Source organism: Neophocaena asiaeorientalis, unplaced genomic scaffold (assembly GCF_003031525.2).
Source record: "Neophocaena asiaeorientalis asiaeorientalis breed wild unplaced genomic scaffold, Neophocaena_asiaeorientalis_V1.1 scaffold110, whole genome shotgun sequence".
Taxonomy (NCBI): Eukaryota; Metazoa; Chordata; class Mammalia; order Artiodactyla; family Phocoenidae; genus Neophocaena; species Neophocaena asiaeorientalis.
The window spans coordinates 4,793,402-4,812,923 of NW_020175053.1; the positions used below are offsets into that span (position 1 = coordinate 4,793,402).

At 50.3% G+C, this 19,522-nt stretch overlaps 1 protein-coding gene across 16 annotated transcripts in view; it reads right to left on the minus strand.

The window, feature by feature from the left end:
- MPPE1 (metallophosphoesterase 1) overlaps positions 1–19,457 on the minus strand; it is a 27,025-nt gene extending 7,568 nt beyond the window's left edge. For 3 of the 16 annotated variants that reach the window (XM_024763956.1, XM_024763955.1, XM_024763960.1), the window contains exons 1-12: positions 13,179–15,519; positions 10,195–10,595; positions 7,656–7,764; positions 5,880–5,983; positions 5,252–5,326; positions 4,467–4,650; positions 4,293–4,361; positions 4,092–4,214; positions 3,348–3,488; positions 2,272–2,450; positions 714–778; positions 215–364 (exon numbers count right to left, since the gene is read on the minus strand). In XM_024763956.1, the coding sequence (XP_024619724.1) occupies positions 315–364; positions 714–778; positions 2,272–2,450; positions 3,348–3,488; positions 4,092–4,214; positions 4,293–4,361; positions 4,467–4,650; positions 5,252–5,326; positions 5,880–5,983; positions 7,656–7,764; positions 10,195–10,490 (1,395 nt within the window). In that variant the 5' untranslated portion in view covers positions 10,491–10,595; positions 13,179–15,519 and the 3' untranslated portion in view covers positions 215–314. The other 13 variants (XM_024763958.1, XM_024763957.1, XM_024763959.1 and 10 more) reach the window with 13 other exon arrangements.
- Between the last annotated feature and the right edge of the window lie 65 nt (positions 19,458–19,522).

Below are 19,522 nucleotides of genomic sequence, written 5' to 3' on the forward strand. Positions count from 1 at the left end.
AGCGTGATGGGGTGTCGCCCTTCTGACCCCATGGGCCCACGACTCAGAGGAGCCCCCAAGCCGCAGTGGGGACAGAACCCCCTTCAGTCCTGTCTCCAGGGGCGGCTGGCCTCAGCCTCTGTGTCAGAGCCCCTCTGACCATCCACACATCAGCAGAAACCCCCGCCCTCGCTCTGGCCACATGTGTCCCATCCACGATGGTCCCCAGACTCACGCTGCTCAGGCAACGGCCTCCTTTCATAGGTTCTTTTTGTTGTTTTACTGCTGGTTTATTACACTGTACAGACCACGAAATGTAATATTATTTTGTATAACTACTCAAGGAAAATCCCTGTAGATCTCCGTGCCTTGACTATGGCTGTCCCTGTAAAAGAAACGTGTTTCTGTTGTGCTGAACAGCTGTCATCATACTGCCGCTTGCTCTGAGAAAGGGAGTGAATGGTGTATAGAGAGTTTAGGGTATTTTATCAGGTTGGTACTTTTTAACAATACTCCTTGATAAATATATATATATATATATAAATTTATATAAATATAAATGATACACGTTAATCATCCACATTTCACAAAATGCCACACCCACATCACAAGCTTCTTTCGGGGAACCAAGGATGTTTTTTTCTCTCCAGAAAACATGTTTCTCAATTATCTGGCAATTTAAAGACTTTTCCAAGGTCACCCATTCCCTTAGTCAAAGTTTTTGAACCACTTACTTGACCAAGGTCTCATCGTAAACGAAGAGTGAGAAAAAGACAAGGGTTCCAGGCTTGTGTCTGGCCTTGGAGAATCAAAGGATAGAATGTGATTTGCCTTTTGAAGAAGAAACATTACAAAGCCTTTATTTGAAATACAAAGTCAAAATACATGGCTGTTTCTCAACCTTGAAAGACTTGCAAATGCAGCCTCATGAGTTACATCCAGCTCAAGACCTATCCATGGCCTTGAGGGCGGTTTTCTCAGGTCAAAGACAATCTTTTAAATTGTCCAAGCTTATATTTCAACGACACAAATGCAGAGATGGGGCAGCCTAGCCTGCGTTACTGCATTAACTTCCATTTCGTCTTTTAGTCTTTAATATGTTTAAGTTTACTCTATAAAGCAGCATCTTATAATCCTTTGTAAACTCATCCACATTTAAATACCGCTCTTCCATGAAATAAAGGATGACAACTTTACAGACAATGCACCATCACATTTTTTTAATTTCATTATCGAATTCCTCTTCCTGTCATCATTGATTATTTCATAAAACTCTCAGTTGAACTGAGACATATAAAGTGGAAATGATTTCCAGTTTCCATTGCATTTTCAAAGTAAAACATGAAAATATGAAGAGCTACAGCCCCACACATACACCCAAAAAAATGAAATTATATATTTTTACATGCATTATTATTCAACAATTCCACTGTAACTAAACTTCCTATTTAAAAGTCTGATTGAAGAGCCAGACTCTTAGGAAAAAAACACAAAAAGAATACATTTTATCCGGTTTAAAATTACCACGGCATATTTATTTTTAAATACAAAAAGCCTCTTCCTGGTCCATTTTTCAAGTTTCTCTTCCTCACTGACAGGCATTCAATTCAAATTTAACAACTTGGTCTGCTGGAGAGAAAATTACACTCATCTAAAAATCTGATTCCAGGGACTTCCCTGGTGGTACAGTGGTCAAGACTCTGTGCTTCCACTGCAGGGGGCACAGGTTTGATCCCTGGTCAGGGAACTAAGATCCTGCATGACGCGTGGCGCAGCCAAAAATAATTAATTAATTAATAAAAATCTGATTCCATTAATTTAGCACAGAAATACAAAAGCCTTGAGAACAATGTATTCCTGCTTGTAGCATCTGTATTTTATTTTAAGTATACAGCTTTATAAAATATAAGAACTTGAGAACTACTCATAGGAGGACAGAAGCAAACCCAGCATTTGTGAACAGCTAACCCTCCGTCTTGGGGAAGGAAGGCTGTCTAGTGCATGCAAGTGATGACATTCATAGCTTTTACACACTGTACAGACACAATCTTTGATTACACATATATTTGATAAAACGAGAAGACAGACCAGCTGTAGAGACAAGTCCCATTTTCACAGCGTGAGAACAGCACAATCAACTATTGATTCTGCAGGACTCTGCACCAGCAACCCAGATCCTACAAGCTGTGCCCATGGCCCACTTTGGTCTCGCCCTCCGTAAGCACTGCCCAAAGTTCAGTTTCGTTGGCTTCAGGACTTACTACTAAGTGCAGAACGTCTCCCGCTACTCACGTGGTCTTAAATTTTCTCAGCATGTTCCAACCGAAATGAAAAGGTGAGGCTACAAGCCCAGCATGGCCTAACGTGAGGAGCACAAGGCCCCCGGCTGCCGTGCAGTACGTGGTCAGAACCGTGTCCTCGCAGGGCAGGTAGCACTTGGCAAGGGCGTACTCTGTGGGCGTGACGCTGCCCTGGAGAGTAAGCGAGACCGTTAGCTGCCGTGACAGCGCCAACCCACAGACCCAACCGAGGAAAGGCAGCCGCTGAGCGTGAGGCACCTGAGACCGAGGGCACAGCCTTTAGCCACCCCCCGCCCCCAAGCACTGGGTCCCAGTGTGCTGAGTGCGCACGACCTGGAGCTGACCTCCACTGAATCTAGCCCCTGGCACGGGGGGTTCCCGCGGGGGGGCACATGGCAGAGGGGTTCAGAGAGGCCTGGAGACTTAGCATCAGTGGTCATCCAGGAACAAGCAGGACACGGCTGTTTTCCACGCCACTTGATGCTGAAATAAGCAACTGTTACCAGAAATACGTGTGCTGGGGGCATCTCAGTGGGCTTTTTTTTTCTTTTTTTTTTTGGTAGATGTTTTTGCTATGTGGAATGACAGCGGGGAACGTTCATTTACTTTGAATTTGAAAACAGGAGGTTTTCCCCATCTTGTTATGAAGTAAAAGCCCCTGACATGAAAGCACTGTGACCTGGATGCTGGACTCATGGGTCAAAGAAAGGAGCTGAAGCTTCAGGTCATCACTAATTAACATCTTTAATAAACGTGCGAGAGCTGTAGCATTTTTCTGTCAGAACAAATGGGCATGTTTGGAAAATAACACAAGATGACCCTGCTTCCTTAGAAAACGGAATAGGCAGAGCTGGTACCCAAGGGCACTGCAGGGACGCAGGATGAAACGCCTTGAGGTGTCCCTGCGCAGCCACAACTGTCCCCTGAGAGGTGTTCCTGCCGGTACGCCTGGGGGGTGGTGTTTACAGCTTCTGTGTATTTTCACAGATTGCAGCAATTCAGTAGTTGATCACTGTGTTGATTTAAATACGTATGAAAGCTTTGAGACGAAAATAAAGGTTCACGTACCATGATGAAACTGGGGTTGTTTCTGTTCCTCCAACTGAAAGATGGCACGCTGACCTCCAGGACGCCGGCCCCGTGCAGGACCTCGCAGGCGCTGTGCGTGTGGCCACTGAGGACCAGGCGCGGCCGGAGCCACCACAGCAGCTGCAGTGACAGCAGAGGTGGGGAGAGTGCAGCCGGGGCCCAGGGCCACCACCACAGACACCAACCCGCGGCCACTGCCCCATGGCTACCACGAAGCCCCCGCAAGTGGGCGGGCCCGCTTCCCTCGGCCCTGAAAATCCTTTGGGCTGTTTAGACTCCACCAAAAGTTGAGCTCAGGCTCTTAGGGAGAATCTATTCTTCTCATCCCAGATTTCATATTTTCAATTACATTTTTCTCTTTATAAATATTTTTATAAATCTACTTCATAAATGTACTTATATTTTGCTTTGCATATTACATACACCATATAGTATATCAATATTCGTGTGAATATATACATACAGACACACACACTTAAGAAAGCACATTCTAATTAAGTCCCTAAAAACTTAACTCTAAGTGTCATTCACCTTCCCAAATACGTGGTGATAGGAAAACAGAATAAAGAATAGCTGAGAACATTATTAACTAGATCTTAGGGAACAGAAGTGGGTTTCCTGGGGAGGGGGCGGGGGGGGAGGATGAAACAGCTGTGCAGGCACTGCCTGTCCCACCCCGCGTCCCTGTGTCCCCAACATCCCTGCGTCCCAGAGGCAGCAAACCTTCCTCGAGGCCTCCTGGGAGAGCGCATCGTAGCGCTCCTTGAAGGGGGTGTACTTCTCGTCGGGGGGTGCCGCGTCCTCTCCGGAGCAGTTGGCGTCATTTCTCCGGTAAAGCGGGAAGTGCTGTCCAAGGTCAGAGAGGAGTCAGGAGACCATAAGACCCTGGACACTTCCTCCAAACACGGGCGGGGACCCCCTCACCTGCAGGAGGATGGGGGCCGAGGCCGGCAGCCGCTGCCTGTCTCCACACTCTTGGGGGCGATGCTCCTGCTGGTCAGAGGTCAGGCCCTTAACTCACACCCCCGCCTTCACTGGACGGTGGGGAGGGAAGGCAGGGAGGCCATGCCCTGGGGGTGAGAGGGTGTGGGGTCCTACCTCCCGGGAGCAGTTCAGCCGGTGAGAGATTTCCAGGAGCTCAGCCTCTGCTCCAGAGCAGATATCACAGCCGTCCCCTTCCAGTGCGACGCTGTTAACCATCACGAAACTGAGGCAAGGGCAGGAGATCAGCCATGGGCCACCTGTGCTGTCCGCTGGCAACTGTGTCCCTGGGACACAGAAGCTACACACCCACGGGGAAGAAACCCCAGCACAGCTGTAAGTCTCAGCCCGGCTGTGCTGTGTCTGCAGGTGCAGACGATGCTAAGAGGACAAAACAGCATCTCTGGGCGAGTCCAAGACGCGGTAAAGGCTTTTCCACCCTGAACGTGTGAAAGGTCCCAGGTGACCGCCACGCTGAGCGTCTGACCTTGTGTGCCTGGATCTCGGCTGTAAAATGGGGAGACGAAGACCCACCCACACACCCTGGCTCCCTTTGGAGATGACGTGAAATAAGACAACAGAGCAAAGCCTAAAACCCGGCGGGGGTAGGGGTGCTGCAGAGCTAGCTGGGCCAGAGGAGCCCAAACTGGGATTGACAACAAGGCCAGCTGTGGTTCCCTGGGCCCCCTTCCCTCTAGTGCACTGTCAGAGACGCCCACTACATGTGCCTTCCTTTCCCACATGCACGTCCACTGGGCACGAAGAAGGTGCCTGACACTTAAAGAGTTTAGAGATAAGAAGCCGATTAATCCAATGATCTGGGACATGACCATCGTGTTTAAACTTTCTTAAGGAAATTCAAGTTCTAGGGGTCTTCATAAGAATTCACAGATGATACTCACTTAATTCCTTTCCAAGAAAACAGCCTTTCAGGGTTGAAAACTTTCTCAAATCGCTTTATTTTGTATGTGTTCATCCTATGTTCAGTTGTAAAGAGAAACAGTTTTCAGAACGAGCCATTTTAAGACATCTTAAGAAGTATCGTGAACACAGAAAGTAACTTCCGGGACCTGAGGGCCTGACCAGCACCCTTCGTTCTGAGCTCCCATGGGTCCCAAGTGGGTGAGGTACCACCCCTACTGCCCCACCACTGACCAGCCCAGGGCCTGGAGCCTGGGGCTAGCGGCTTCGTCCCCAGGGCCCCAGCTTCCTCACTGGTACAGTGGGTAAAGTAATAAAAAATACTGGGTGAAATAGGAGATTAAACGTACAGAAGCACTGTGTGAACGTTAGCTAGTAGAGCCCAAATCGTCCTGTTTTGATTCCCAAAGAAAACTGGCCACGAAATGTAAGTTTCAAATTAGAATCACTCCAGGGCACATACAGATCAGCCGTGGGGCAGGCGTATGATGTGCAGGACAGCAGTCCCGCCCGCGTGGAGCCCCGCCACCTGACCGCACAGGTAAGGCCCCCCAGGCTGGGCAGGCAGGAAGGCACAGCCGTGCACAGGGGCCTCCTCTGACCACTCACTGGTAGTGGAAGCCGATGTCATGGTTACCGGCCACGGCCCTCAACTGCACATGGGGCGGGTGTCGGAAGATCTTCCAGAAGCGCCCCACGTCGTCCGCCCAGGCCTGCGGGGAGAAGCACCACCGCTGTGGCCCGGGAGCCTTCCCTGCCCTGTCTTGAGGGTGAGGAGGTCACTCCCGCCCAGATCAGACGCTCATAAAGCCATCGTGCGGAATTTCTAACATTCTTTTCCCAAAACTAACTTAATATTTTAACTATTTAATTTGATGCCAAATTTTAATGAAATGGTGTTATCTCCCCAAACCACCTGCTTCATACACCCACTACTACTTCAAGGTCGCCTGACGGCCACGCACAGACCCCAGGCTGAGTGAGGATGCCCGCAGATCTGAGCATGTCCTAAGAACGGGCTCTGCAGAAACGTCAAGTACACTGTGTGTCCCCCGAGGATGAGGACCAGCAGCTCCCGCGGGGTCACACTCCCTGGGGCTGGACGGTGGGGTAGGGCCCAATGAGACGTGGGGGAAAGACAAAGTCCAACAAATCTCTCAAGACTTTTCCGACTTTAACTGTTAAAGCTTGAGAATGATGCTTGTTTAGTTCTTATTTTTATTAAGCCTAAAAACATAAACTGGACAAACACTCCAGGCTGGACGATACCTAGTTGAATAGTAGTCAACTTTATCCTAAAAGTTTTAAATTTGGCCCAACCAAGGGAAATAAGCTGGATAGAGATTCCTTCAATACATTTACAAAGACTTTAACAAATAATACTTAAGGTTAGAATAACATAAAATTAGAAAAAGATAAAATGTTCCCTTTGATTTGCAAAACCAACGTCTATATCCAACCTCATTTTATAACTAGCTGCTTTTTACATACAGCATTTCCATTGTTTCATAATTAGTTCTGCACTAGATCACAACAAACACTGCAACCCTATGAATACTGGGTTTCTGTCATACCTGGACCAAGACTTTCTTTGTACAGCTTAGGACCGTCCTGCGAAATTTCAATGAATTTTAAAAAATATCTTCCAGGGGACTTCCCTAGTGGTCCAGTTGGTTAAGACTGCACTCCCAATGCAGGGGGCGCGAGTTCGATCTCTGGTTGGGGAACTAAGATCCCACATGCTGCACGGCGCAGTCAAAAAAACAAAATCATCCAAAACCATCGGTGACAGAACATTTTTAACTAAGCAGCGAGAACAGCTTTTTTTTTTTTTTTTTCCCCATTAATCCCAGGAATGTAGTAGGCAAAGCATTCTGACAGCCAAGGTAAGAAGGGCCTTTCTCTCTGGTTTGTGGAAAGGTTCACATCACCCGGTCTCGGGCCCGAGGGCAAAGGAACCTCCCACCAGGGCCTGGCTCCCCCCACCTTCCTCAGAGGAAGGAAAATGAGAGGAAAGCAAGTAACCTGTACATAGCACAATCTCATGATGTAGCCATTATATTTTAAGAGCCTAAAGTCAAGCTACATTTCAGCATGTACTCTGTAACTCCGGGGACAACTGAAACACTTCCCTCTTGCTTACTTTTCCCCTTCCGAGAGCTTCGTGGGAAGCGTCTGGCTAACCCAGGTGTCTCCTACACAGGCAAACCTAAGATGAGCCGACCTAACTCACGACTGTCTTGACACAGAGCCCAAAGACCTCAGGACAGGCCACACACTGTTCATGCTGGAACCTCCGACCCACGGCCAGGGCTCCACGACCCCCTGGGCTTCCTATGCTGGACCTCAGCACAGGACCAGGGGGCCAGGGTTGCAGGGTCCCACCTGGGAGGAGCTCCACTTCCCTTCGTCAAAGACGTCTCCCAGGATGAAGACGACTTCGGGCTGCAGCAGCCACAGTGCCGTCTGGAAGGCTCGCTCCATCTGCCACTCCCTGGAGGCCAAGAGAAAAGGAAGGGTCAGTCCACTTCTCGGGCAGAGCTACATCCAGTGGACGGTCTGACAGGCCATTTAAAATGTGAACTAAAAGGTCCCCGCTCCTTCTTCCATGGCCCCCCTTGCTTGGAAGAGCCAGGGTCCCCACCTGCTTCACTGAGGGGGCAAAGGCACCAGGGGACCCTCAGGCTGCCCCTCCCACCACCGCAGGGACTGCCTCCCTGGGTGGGACCCTCAGACCAGCCCCACCCTGCACGTGAAGCTGTCCCTCCTTCACCAGAGCCCAGGGGCCTGGGAGGCCTGGATGCGGCTTCCAAAGATGCCAATGCCGACGGACACACAGAGGAGATGCAGCACAGGGCTTACTGGGGGAGACGAGAGACACAGCCCAGCATCAGAACTCCCGGAGGAAGATGATCGCTCAGAGCCTCGGGTCTGCAGCCCATCAGGCCACAGCCCAACACAGCGCCCTCCAGCAACCCGTGGTCGCCTCGCCAACGCTGCCTACTGCCTTTGATTCCTGGTTTCTCTGTGGTCAACGAGACAGTGAAACCTGCTTTCACGGCTAGTCACGGGATGAAGCGAGCGGGCACGGTGCCCACACTGGTGGGGCTTCAAATTGGCAGCGCCTGCCCCGCCTCCAGCTCCCTGGCCAACTCCGACTCCACCACTGTCCTGCGATCCCAGCTCCTCTCCCCTCCCAAAGCGGGTGTTACGTCTGGTACACAATAGAGGGGACGGTAACTGTCCGTCAGGGGAGACTGAGGCCAAGAAACCTCTCTGCGTGGCCACTGCTTCACCCAGGACGCCTCACAAATACACATCTTGGTTTGCCCTGATGTACTGTTATTCACCCTGGCGAGGAAAGCGTGTAGAAGCAGCAGAAGGAGGACACGGCAGGCTGCTCGTGGGACTGCTCATAAACAAGGCTCCCTAGGTGAGGCCCAAACAGAGAACCCGGGCCTCACCCTAGCCCTGGTCTAGCTCATGCCTCCTGGGGTTTAAAACTCTGAGGAAGAAGGTACAGCAGCCCCACCGTCCATCCCGCCTCCTTCGCCCACCCTGGGGACATCCCAAGCACTGGAGGACATTCCCGCCCACAGGAGTAAAGGCCTGTCCAGGGAGGCACAAATGAAGCCATGGTGACGAAAAGGTGCCAGGGACAGGGCCACCAAGCCAGGAATTGCCTTCATGCCATCAAGCACAAAGGCCAAAGGGTGGAAGCAACCCAGTGTCCAGGAACAGATGACGGATAAACAGAATGTGGTCCGTCTAGACAGCAGAGTAAAACTCAGCCTCAAAAAGGAAGGGGATCCTGCTACCTGCCACCACACAGATGGACCTGGAGGGCATTCCACTCAGTGAATCAAGTCAGACACAGAAGGACAAACACTCACTGTGGGACCCACTTACTGAGGGACACAGAGCAGTCAAGTTGCTGGAGACAGAAGTAGATGGTGGGGGACCAGGGCCTGGGGGAGGGAAGGGGAAGTCAGTGTTCAGTGGGGACAGTGTCTCAGCTGGGGAAGATGATGAGGTTCTGGGCATGGATGGGGTGACAGCTGGACAGTGCTGTGAATGTGCTTAATGCCACCAAGCTGTGCACTTAAAAATGGTTAAGATGGTAAGTTTTACATTATTTGCATTTTACCACAGTTAAAAATAACATTTTTAGGAACTTCCCTGGTGGCGCAATGGTTAAGAATCCACCTCCCAATGCAGGGGACGCGGGTTTGATCCCTGGTCAGGGAACTAGATCCCACGTGCATGCTGCAACTAAGAGTTCACATGCCACAACTAAGGAGGCCACGAGCCGCAACTAAGGAGCACACATGTTGCAACTAAAGGAGCCCACGAGCCGCAACTAAGGAACCCACGTGCCACAACTAAGACCCAGCGCAACCAAGAATAATTAATTAAAAAAAAATTTTTTTAATAACATTTTTAAAAGCCTTCCAATGAGAAAACAAACTAAGCCAAGCAGGTCTAAGCTGTCCCCAGGGAAACAACCACAAATCTGCTCCTCCTCCAGTCTCCCAGAGGGGCAAACCCAAGGGCTCAAAATTTCACACCAAAGAGGTGAGGGGGAGAGGAAGACTGCTCCGCAGACCTCGTCCACATGGCCTGTGAGGTTTCCCGTATGAATCCACTTGCAGACGGGGAGACAAAGGAGCTCAGAGGCCTGATAACTATTCCAGAGCCACAGGACTCAGACCCACACCCGACTCACAATCCTGGGTCCTTGTACGTAACAGACACTCAGTAAATAGTAAGTTAAAGGAAAAGCCAAATGCCCCAAACGTCCTTCTTTGAGGAGAAAATAACGAACGCGTCCCTAAAGCCGTGAGGCCCAACCCGTGGGGAGAGGCCGACAAGCCTCCAGCCTACGGACCCACAGAAAACCCTCCGTAATTTGTCCAGCCCCTACCTCCGTAATTTGTCCAGCCAGTGGCCTCTCACAGCCCCGAGCAGGTGGGTGTCAGCCAAGAACATGGCCCTGAGCACAGGCTCAGGGGTCCCGAGTCCACCGGCATCCGCGGGAGTTTTCACTGCAGGCCAACTGCACCGGAAGATCACTAGGTAATAGATTAGAAATTCACAAAAGAGAAGCACAGCAAGGACGATGGCCGTGAGTCTCAGCAGCACCAAGCCCCTCCTCTTCAGTGGACGGAGGTGCTGCCTCCCGGCCCCCAGCCGGGTCGAGGCCGTGTCCTCTGCAGCCATGTCCCTGCCTGGGGGTGCAGCAGCCAAGTCAAATCCACGAGACTTCCCACAAGGAAACTAGACTCCTGGCCAGGTGCAGCTGGCGCTGGTGTCTTAGCCGAGTACCTGCAGGGAAAGGAAGAGGACCGGGTGATGTGTGTCCCTTAACAAGCCACTGTCACTAGGCCTCCATTAAGAACTAGCAAGTTCCAGAACCCTATCACCTTCCCAGATAAACAGGACTGTCCTGTACTTTCACAAGGACGACCCACCACATGACTTACAGATAAGGGAAAACAGTGGCTTCCTAGGCAGTCTCTACACCGCCACATGACAGGATAGCACTACTAGAATGATCTTCCCACCAAGATGACAAAGTTTTATTACTACTTTAGAAATCATGAGATGGAGGGAGTCTAGGGAAGGATGTTTAAGGTGCGAGACATAACAGGAAAAGTCAACAATTAGCAAACAGGTGCCACTTGGCTCCCAAAAGGATGCCCACCTACCTCCGCAAAAATCAACAGGCTGTAGCCCCATGTAACAGCGTTGCCTTTGGTGTGAATTCTCCACCTTTCTACACGGCTCTTCCACAAAAGAAGGAGACATTCACAGACAAGGTGTTTCCTCGCTGGCTCAGGGCTGGGGTCTGATGCAGCCACAGCCATGAACACTGCGCTGGGTTACACACATTCCCACAAACATGGGTTTTCACCTGCACATCAGCCTTAAACTCTAGATGGCCTTCCTTTATAAGACATTTATGTGCAGTTGTCTCTCTTTGGGAACCTTTCAAATGTTCACGGGTTCATCTGAATCACAGATGAACTTTGCATCCATTTTTGACACATCTGACGAGAATGTTGATGAAAGAGTGGCCTGAGGTGGGTTTTGAGAGGTGGGCTTCCACTTTAGGTTCCTCCACTAGTGCTCAAGACCAGGATCCTACAACAGGCGGTGACCTGGAGGCCACAGAGAGCTCAGACTCGGGAGAAGCCCCAGAAGGCAGGGGGAGCTGTGGAGACACCCACCATGGATCTTAACTGAGCCAATAAATACAGAGTCCTTTCCAGGGAGGTGATTTTCTAGGATGGATCTAGGAACCTTCATATGGTTGACAACCAAAGGGACAAGGACACTCATTCTTTTAGGGCTTAAAACAATCGCCGCGAAGTCCGGCTTCCAGAATGTTCGCACCTGCACCTGTAAAAGCCCAGCCTACTCCACAGTGGGGTTTATAACACGCAACTCCTAAGACGCGGAAAAACAGCAAAACCTCACCTATAAACAAACAGGGGCAAACGTGTACGCTGAGCCATTAAACAAAAGCTTAAAACACAACCCAGTGTTGAAAATACCAGAAACCGATCAATGAGGAAGCCGGCTTGCGACGACTGAACTTGACGGCTGTGGGGCTGCACTGCTCAGGACTCACCTCCACAGGCGGCTTTTTAGAAACGAGGAAATGACGGGCAGGTGCTTCCCACCTCCCCATCCTGTCCTGTGGCTGCCCGCGAACCGCATTGTTTATAGTAAGTACCCGATGGGAGAGGGAGCAGGGCTCAAAGGCTAGATTTTAAACACGTCCCTTGGGACACAGAGGTCACAGGCAGCGCGCATGTGACCTGGGATCACGGAAGACGCACGACACACGACAGCTTTACCCCCAGGTCTGGGCCGTCAGTGATGGGAGCCAGCCCTTCCCCTCTGACCTGGACTGTCCTCCCCACCTGTTTTCTCCAAGGAGAGTGCAGAGTGGCTCTGAGGGTGGTAGCGCCGCCTTGTGACATGTGGTCACCCGACGCGAACCTCTGCCCACATGGCCAGCGCTTCCTCGGATGGCACGAGGAGGAAGAGCAAGTCCTTTTTGCTGCCATGCACTCGTCACGGTCACACCTCAGGTGTGGACAACCGTCAGTGTGACTCGGGGCACGGACTCTCTGCTCGCTGATAAAAGAGGGAAAAGCGAAGGGACTCGAAGGAGTAACGAACCCTCTCAACACCATCAGCCTCAGCCTGGACTCATTCAAATGTACCAAAACCACTTGCTCTCACTGTCCCATTTTCTTTCAAAGTCCTAGAATCTCCTAAAATCCTGAAAGCCAAGGCCAAAACAGCAGCTGAAACTTGCTAGACCCTAATGTCCCCAACCACGAGGATGAGAGGGAGGAAGCCCCAGCCCTGGCGCTGGTCTGGAGCCTTCCGTCAGCAGCCTTTGCTCTGTGGGTCCCAGTTTCCCAAGAGAAAACCCTAAGGACAAAGTTAAATGGCTCCTCCACACCCACTGCTCCGTCAGAGAACCTTGTTCCCCACGGCATGGGGACAGAGACCTGGGAGCACAGGGAGGTCACACCCCGGGGGGAGGACACAAGAGCACGAGGACAAGCAGAGACACGGTGGGTTTGCACCGTGGGCACGGGGGACCCCTCCCAGTCCGCCCTATGCCCCACAGCTGTCAGCTTAGATAAGGGCCCAGGCAAACGGGTCAGAGGGCACAAGCCGAGCCCTGGCCCTTCCTCAGGCTTCCGTGTTCTTTCTGCCATTAACAAACAAACCAGAGGACTTAGAAGGAAGGAGAGGGGGAAGGGGAAGAAAGGAAAGAAGGGGGGCAGCAGGCCAGCCAGAGGCTGTTGAGACACATTTTCTGGAGAAAACCCCAATACCACGTGAACTTGGTATAATGTGATCATTAAAAAAAATAGAACTCACCATCAGAGTGAAAACCATATTTGACAGCTTCTTACACCAAATCTTTCAAACAGTTCCTTTTTCTCAAAGCTTGGAAACTGCTTTTCTTCCTCTTTCCAAAACTCACGGTACCATCCATCAAAGTCGTGTTCCCAACGCTGTCTGCAACGTCATGGCCACAGCCCACCCCCTTGACCTTCTGAAGTGAAGGCAGTGTTTAGGGCTGACACGGTGGGGGAACCAGGCCAGGCGTGGCTCTGAGCCCCACGCCAGGGGCCCAGACGTCACTTCCACCACGGCTGCTTTCTACGGCCCTCTGCTGGCTCCTAGCCTGCGGCCAGCCTCAGGGACCTGGCTGCTGCTCACTTCCTGGCCCGGCTCGAAGGAACCTGCAGCCATGGGCAACCAATCACTACCCTGCGGCCGGCGGGGCAGGAAAGAGCGAGACGGAGCAGCCCTGGCTCTTCTTCCGGTGTTGCATCCTCCGTCAGATCTGTGAGAATCGACCGCAGCTCTGCTGGGGGACCTCAGCAAGTCCCCGACCCTCCCTGGGCCTCGCGGGGTCACAGCACCTGCCCCCACTGCACCCGTGGAGATTAACAGAAATGTTCACAAAAGTGCTTTTTTTTTTTTTTAAAGTAAGTCTTTCTATTGTTGACAGTAAAATTAACCAACAGTCGATCTAAGGAAAAAATGGAAAATTTTATTCAAGCCAACCTGGGAGATGCTCTTTTGTTTCTGAGACAAAGGGTCACACATCAAATGTATCACTGACAGTTTACACAATCCAGACCTGCATGTACAAGCAGTGAGTGGTGGGCCGTCACGGTCCCTTACAAGCTGAAGAACGAAGGTCACCCCATAAGGAGCTGTGACCCTTGATGAGATGAAGAAGGAAGGCCCTCTCTAAGTTAGGAGGGCTGGTCAGTGCAGGTACATAGCACACACTAAATGGGGGATGAGGCCCAAACGGGCAGAGAAAAATTTTGTATCTAAGGTTTTCTCGCCTTACCATAAAATATGAACTATATTTCATCCCTATGAGGCAGGCTTCTCAGGACAAGATTAGAGTCAAGCTCACACCCTGAGGGATTCCCGCAGGCTCGGTCAGTGGAACCCAGCAGGTCCAGGGAAGGAGGGCCAGTGAACGGAGGGTCTGGGAGCCATGGCCGCCGGGCTGACCCTGCTTCTCCATTCATTCACTACGTGGTGCTTCTAACGCTTCACACCTGAAGCCCCCAGACCCTTGCCTTACTAAAGGTAAACCTTATGTTTTATCTCAACCATAATAAAAACCAGTGACTTAAGATCCCCACAGCTGTTAGGGAACCACTGACTGAAACCGCCCGCCCTGCCCAGGGAGGATAATGACCGCTTGCATGATTTATCTTACAACAGGAGGTCCTGATAAGGAACACAGACTGACAAACAAGCTACCAACAGCCAGAAGAATTAGGGAGAGCCCAAAAGAAGGCAGGAGACGCCAGCGTACAATATGTCCTGCCAACCTGTCAGAAACCCTCACACTGGAAACCATCTTGACTGAGATGCCTGCACTGCCAGGAATTGGACCAAATACAGGCACAAGCAAAATGACTGGCCATAGAGGACCTGGGGAGCTAAACCCATTACCATAAACCCTGAGACTACAAGCATGTGGCAGAGCAGGTCTCCTGGGTTCCCTTACCCTGCTGCTCTCCACCTGGGTGCCCCTTCCCACTAAAGTAAAGTCTTCTGCTTCATCAGTACATGTGTCTCCTTGGACAATTCATTTCTGGGTATTAAAGACCCCACCCTTGGGCCCTGGGACGGGTTCCCCTTCCGGTAACACAGCCACAGCTTGAACCACCAAATGCTACTGTCCCTTTCACCTCCAGGCTCTCACAGGTGAATGGAGAGAAAACGTGTCCTTTCCTAGACTAAGCGACAGGGGGTCTGGTCCCTCCCAGGCGCAGATGCCACTGTCCCCTCCTGCCTGATCAATAAACACACGAAAAAGATGTGTTAATCCATCCGTATCACCAGCCTGTAAGAGGAGGAAGTGGAAGGTTATGATAAAGACTATATTCTGTGTGTTGTCTTCTTGGGATTAATGATGAATAATTCTGTCCATATTAGAAGCTTTCCTCTGCGTTAGCAGGTTTGGGCTCAAAAGGCAAAATTAATAAAATGTTATTGTTTTCACTCCCCAAGTTCAATGTGTCAGTTTTATTAAGCTCATCAAATTTAACCCGTCAGGGCTTCCCTGGTGGCGCAGTGGTTGAGAGTCCGCCTGCCGATGCAGGGGACACGGGTTTGTGCCCCGGTCCGGGAGGATCCCACATGCCGCGGAGCGGCTGGGCCCGTGAGCCATGGCCGCTGAGCCTGCGCATCCGGAGCCTGTGCTCCGCAACGGGAGAGGCCACAGCAGTGAGAGGCCCGCGTACCGCAAAAAAAAAAAATTAACCCAGCAGGAAAGCCATACAAGCTCCTGACACAGCTTAGTCTGGCCTCGGATGAAGGGGCAGACTCACAGGTCTAGGACCCCTCCTGGCTTATCTACATGTAAGAGGCCCTGCTGACCCCTACAGGGCTGAATCTTGGTATTTTGAGTTCTACTACACACACACTTCTTATCCCTGACAACACAGACGACAACAGTATAAAAACAGCTCAGTAACATCTACTGAAATGGAGCAGGACCCTATGGGGCCCACTCCGGTACAAGGCCTTTCTGTGTGCCCCGTTTCTCATTTGTAGAAAACAAGCTTCACTCAACCTCCTTGACCTTTCCTGAGTCCCAAAGGGCAGATTCAAACAGTTACTAATCAGGAAAGGGAAGGAATGCAGAGACAAGGAAGTAACAGTCTAGAAACAATAGTGCAGCCTTGGGGCAGGGTCCTCAAGATACAATAATGACTTGGAGCTCTTCTGCAGAACTAAGGCTCCCACACAGGTGGAGGAAGGCAACTTCAGGCTGAGCACAAGATTCCTGGAGCCCCGCCCTGCTACTTCACCACCAACCAAACAGAAGAAAGCCACACACCCTGCACCCTCCCCCCAAATTTTGCCTATAAAAACTTTTCTCTGAAAAACCATGGGGAGTTTGGGGTTTTAGAGCAGGAGCCACTTGTCTTCCTTGTATTGGCGCCTTTCCAATAAATACCCCATTTTCCTTCACCACAATCTGGTGTCAGTAGATTAGACCCAAGTTTCGTTCGATAACACTACTATCCCAGAATTTTTCAAAAAGCTAGAATAGACTCATCACTGGTTTATAAAATCAGTTTGGTGGTTTCTGACCCAAATTTTTAAAAATAAAATAGAATAAAACAAAACAGAAAAGACAAGCCTGTAGGGCACACTGTGGAGGAAAGGCAGAGTAAAGCTTTGAGCTCCGTTTTTCTGTACACGTGCCTGTGTGCTCTGGCCATGACATCAACAATACTTCCTACTGCACTAGGCTCTCCACTCCCTGAACAGGAACCCAGCCCATTTATCTTCATGTCCCCCCACATGCCCACTTGGTGCCTGCAAACAGTAGGTGCTCAATTAATGTGTGTGGACTTAATGGCTTACGTTTAGTTTTATTATTTTCCCGGGCATTTTAGAATTACAAACACACAGCGTGGCTGTTTCAGTCCATCATCTCTCTTTAAATGCACAACAGTCTACCCTCATCACAGACACAAGAGGGAAAACGACAGAGGCTGTTCCTGCTCCTCTGAGTGGGAGCCAGGCAGGAACGTAAAGACTGGCAAATGCGTGCCCAGAACCATCCTCTCACCAGCCCCAGTGTGGGACTCAAACAGAGGAAGAGCCCGGGCAGCTCTCTGGTTGGTGGGAAGTGATGACAGTCTTCCCCAGCCTCTTTGGAGAAAACACTTTCTTCTAAAAGGGAAGGACACAGAAGCGCTTGGAGCTCCTGAGGTCTCCCCTAATGTCTGGGGCCCGGGTGATCCCAACAGCCGGGGAAGCCCACACCCCAGTGAGTTATTTCCCAGCAAGTGACCTCACACAAATCACTCAAAACAAAACAAATAAAAAAGGGACAGGATGGTTATTATCAAAAACGAAACAAAACAAACAGAAAATAACAAGTGCTGACAAGGATGTGGAGCAATTGGAATCCTTGTGCACTATTGGTGGGAATGTAAAATGGTGTAGCCACTGTGGAAAACAGTATGGTGGTTCCCGTCCAAATTACAAATAGAACTATATGATCCAGCAATCCCACTTCTGGGTACATACCCAAACGTATTGAAAGAACAGACTCAGATATTTGTACACTAATTTCACTGCAGTACGTTTCACAATAGCCAAAAGGTGGAAGCAACCCAAGTGTCCACTGATGGATGAATCATGAGTAAACAAAATGTTGCATGAACATCTAATTACAATGGAATATTATTCAACCCTTAAAAAAGGAAAGAAATTCTGACACAGGCCACAACATGGATGAACCCTGAGGACAGTATGCTGAGTGAAATAAGCCAGACACACAACAACAAATACTGTACAATCTCACTTATATGAGGGCCCTTGGACTTCTCTGGTGGCTCAGTGGTTAAGAACCCACCTGCCAATGCAAGGGACACGGGATTGAGCCCTGGTCCGGGAAGATCCCACATGCCATAGAGCAACTAAGCTCGTGTGCCACAACTACTGAGCCTGGGCTCTAGAGCCCACGAGGCACAACTACTGAGCTCACATGCCACAACTACTGAAGGCTGCGCGCCTAGAGCCCAGGCTCCGGCAACAAAAGAAGCCACTGCAATAAGAAGCCCGCCCACCGCAACGAAGAGTAGTCCCCGCTCAACGCAATTAGAGAAAGCCTGTGCACAGCAACAAAGACCCAACGCAGCCAAAAATAAATAACTAAATAAATATATATATGAGGGTCCTACAGAATTCAGTTCCATAGAGACAGAAGTGGGATGATGGGTGCCAAGGCCTGGGGTGTGGGGAATGGAGAGTTATTATTTAATAGATGTTGAGTTTCCATTTGGGAAGAGGAAACAGCTCTGAAAATGGATGGTGGTGATGGTTGCAGAACAATGTGAATGTACTTAATGCCACTGCACTGTGCACTTAAAAACGGTAAAATTTATGTTATGTAGGTTTTGCCACAATTTTTTAAAAAAAGAAGACAAACACATGCACACAGAAGACCCTATAAATTAACAATGTCCTATAACAAGGGCTTCCTTTTAGATTTAAATTTACTACTTTTATATTTAAAAAAAGAAGAAAAAGTGTTGGGAGCTTGGATTCAGGGGAATATCACTGGGTCATCTTCTCACCTTTTAACGACAGAGACCAGCATGAAGGTTGGCTTGTGCTCCCCAAAATCAGAGCGCCTCTACCTGAAATAAAACACAAACTGTGCGCTTTGTGGCAGAATAATCTTTCATTCATTAACTATCGTTAAAGCGGAAAATGCATCACCTCCTAGAGGGTACAGTGGCTGCTGCCTCCTGCCCACAAGGAACCCAAGCCACGCTGAAAGTAAAAGACACCGAGAACCACACAGCTAATGACCTAACGACCGACATTAGTTACTGGCCAAGAACAGTTCTTTTAAGTTGTAGCATAAATACTTACACATAAAACACGTATACAAGATTGCTCTGTGTGGCCCAACACACAACAATAGTAGCTGCAGTCCATCACTGGGAGCAAAATATTTCATCCATTGACTGATTTTTAACTTCAAAGCTATCACTGAATAGCTAACTTCCCTCCCCCCAAAAATTAGCATTAAAACATGTTTAATACTTGTCCACTAATGTTAAATTCATTATTACCACAATGTCATCAGTGGCTGTTTGCATGTTAAATTTTCCATCTTAAATTACATTTTAAAATAAGACGCGTTTTTAAAAATCTACAGCAGCAAACTAGGAAGGGAGCAGCCCCTACCATTTAATACATGGGCCTTAGGTAATGGTAATTTTCCTGCAAATAAATAGTTTCCAGTATACCGTTTTCTCAAGAGGTAAACCTGCGTTCCTAAAAGGGCAAGGGGGCTGCAGCTCGCAGGGCCGGTAACAGCAACGAACAGAAGCACCGACGCCTCAGCGCGGAGGTGACACGGAGCCCGGCTGCCTGGCCCCCACCTGCCTGCGCAGCCGCCTGCTCCTGTCCCGGAGGCCCAGACCCGCGCCGGCCTCTGGCCGCGGACTCCCACCGCGGGTCCACAGGGTGCGCCCCGTGCGTACCCGCACCAGTCTCAGGGCGCCGGACGTCCCGAAGCCGCCAGCGGCGCGACGCTTGCTCTGCAACGGACCCAGCGGGCTGCGGGCGACGAGCGCGTGGGGCGGGGCCCGAGCGCCGTTGGGGCGCGGGGGGCGGGGCGTAGAGGCTCGGGAGTGGAAGCGCAGGGG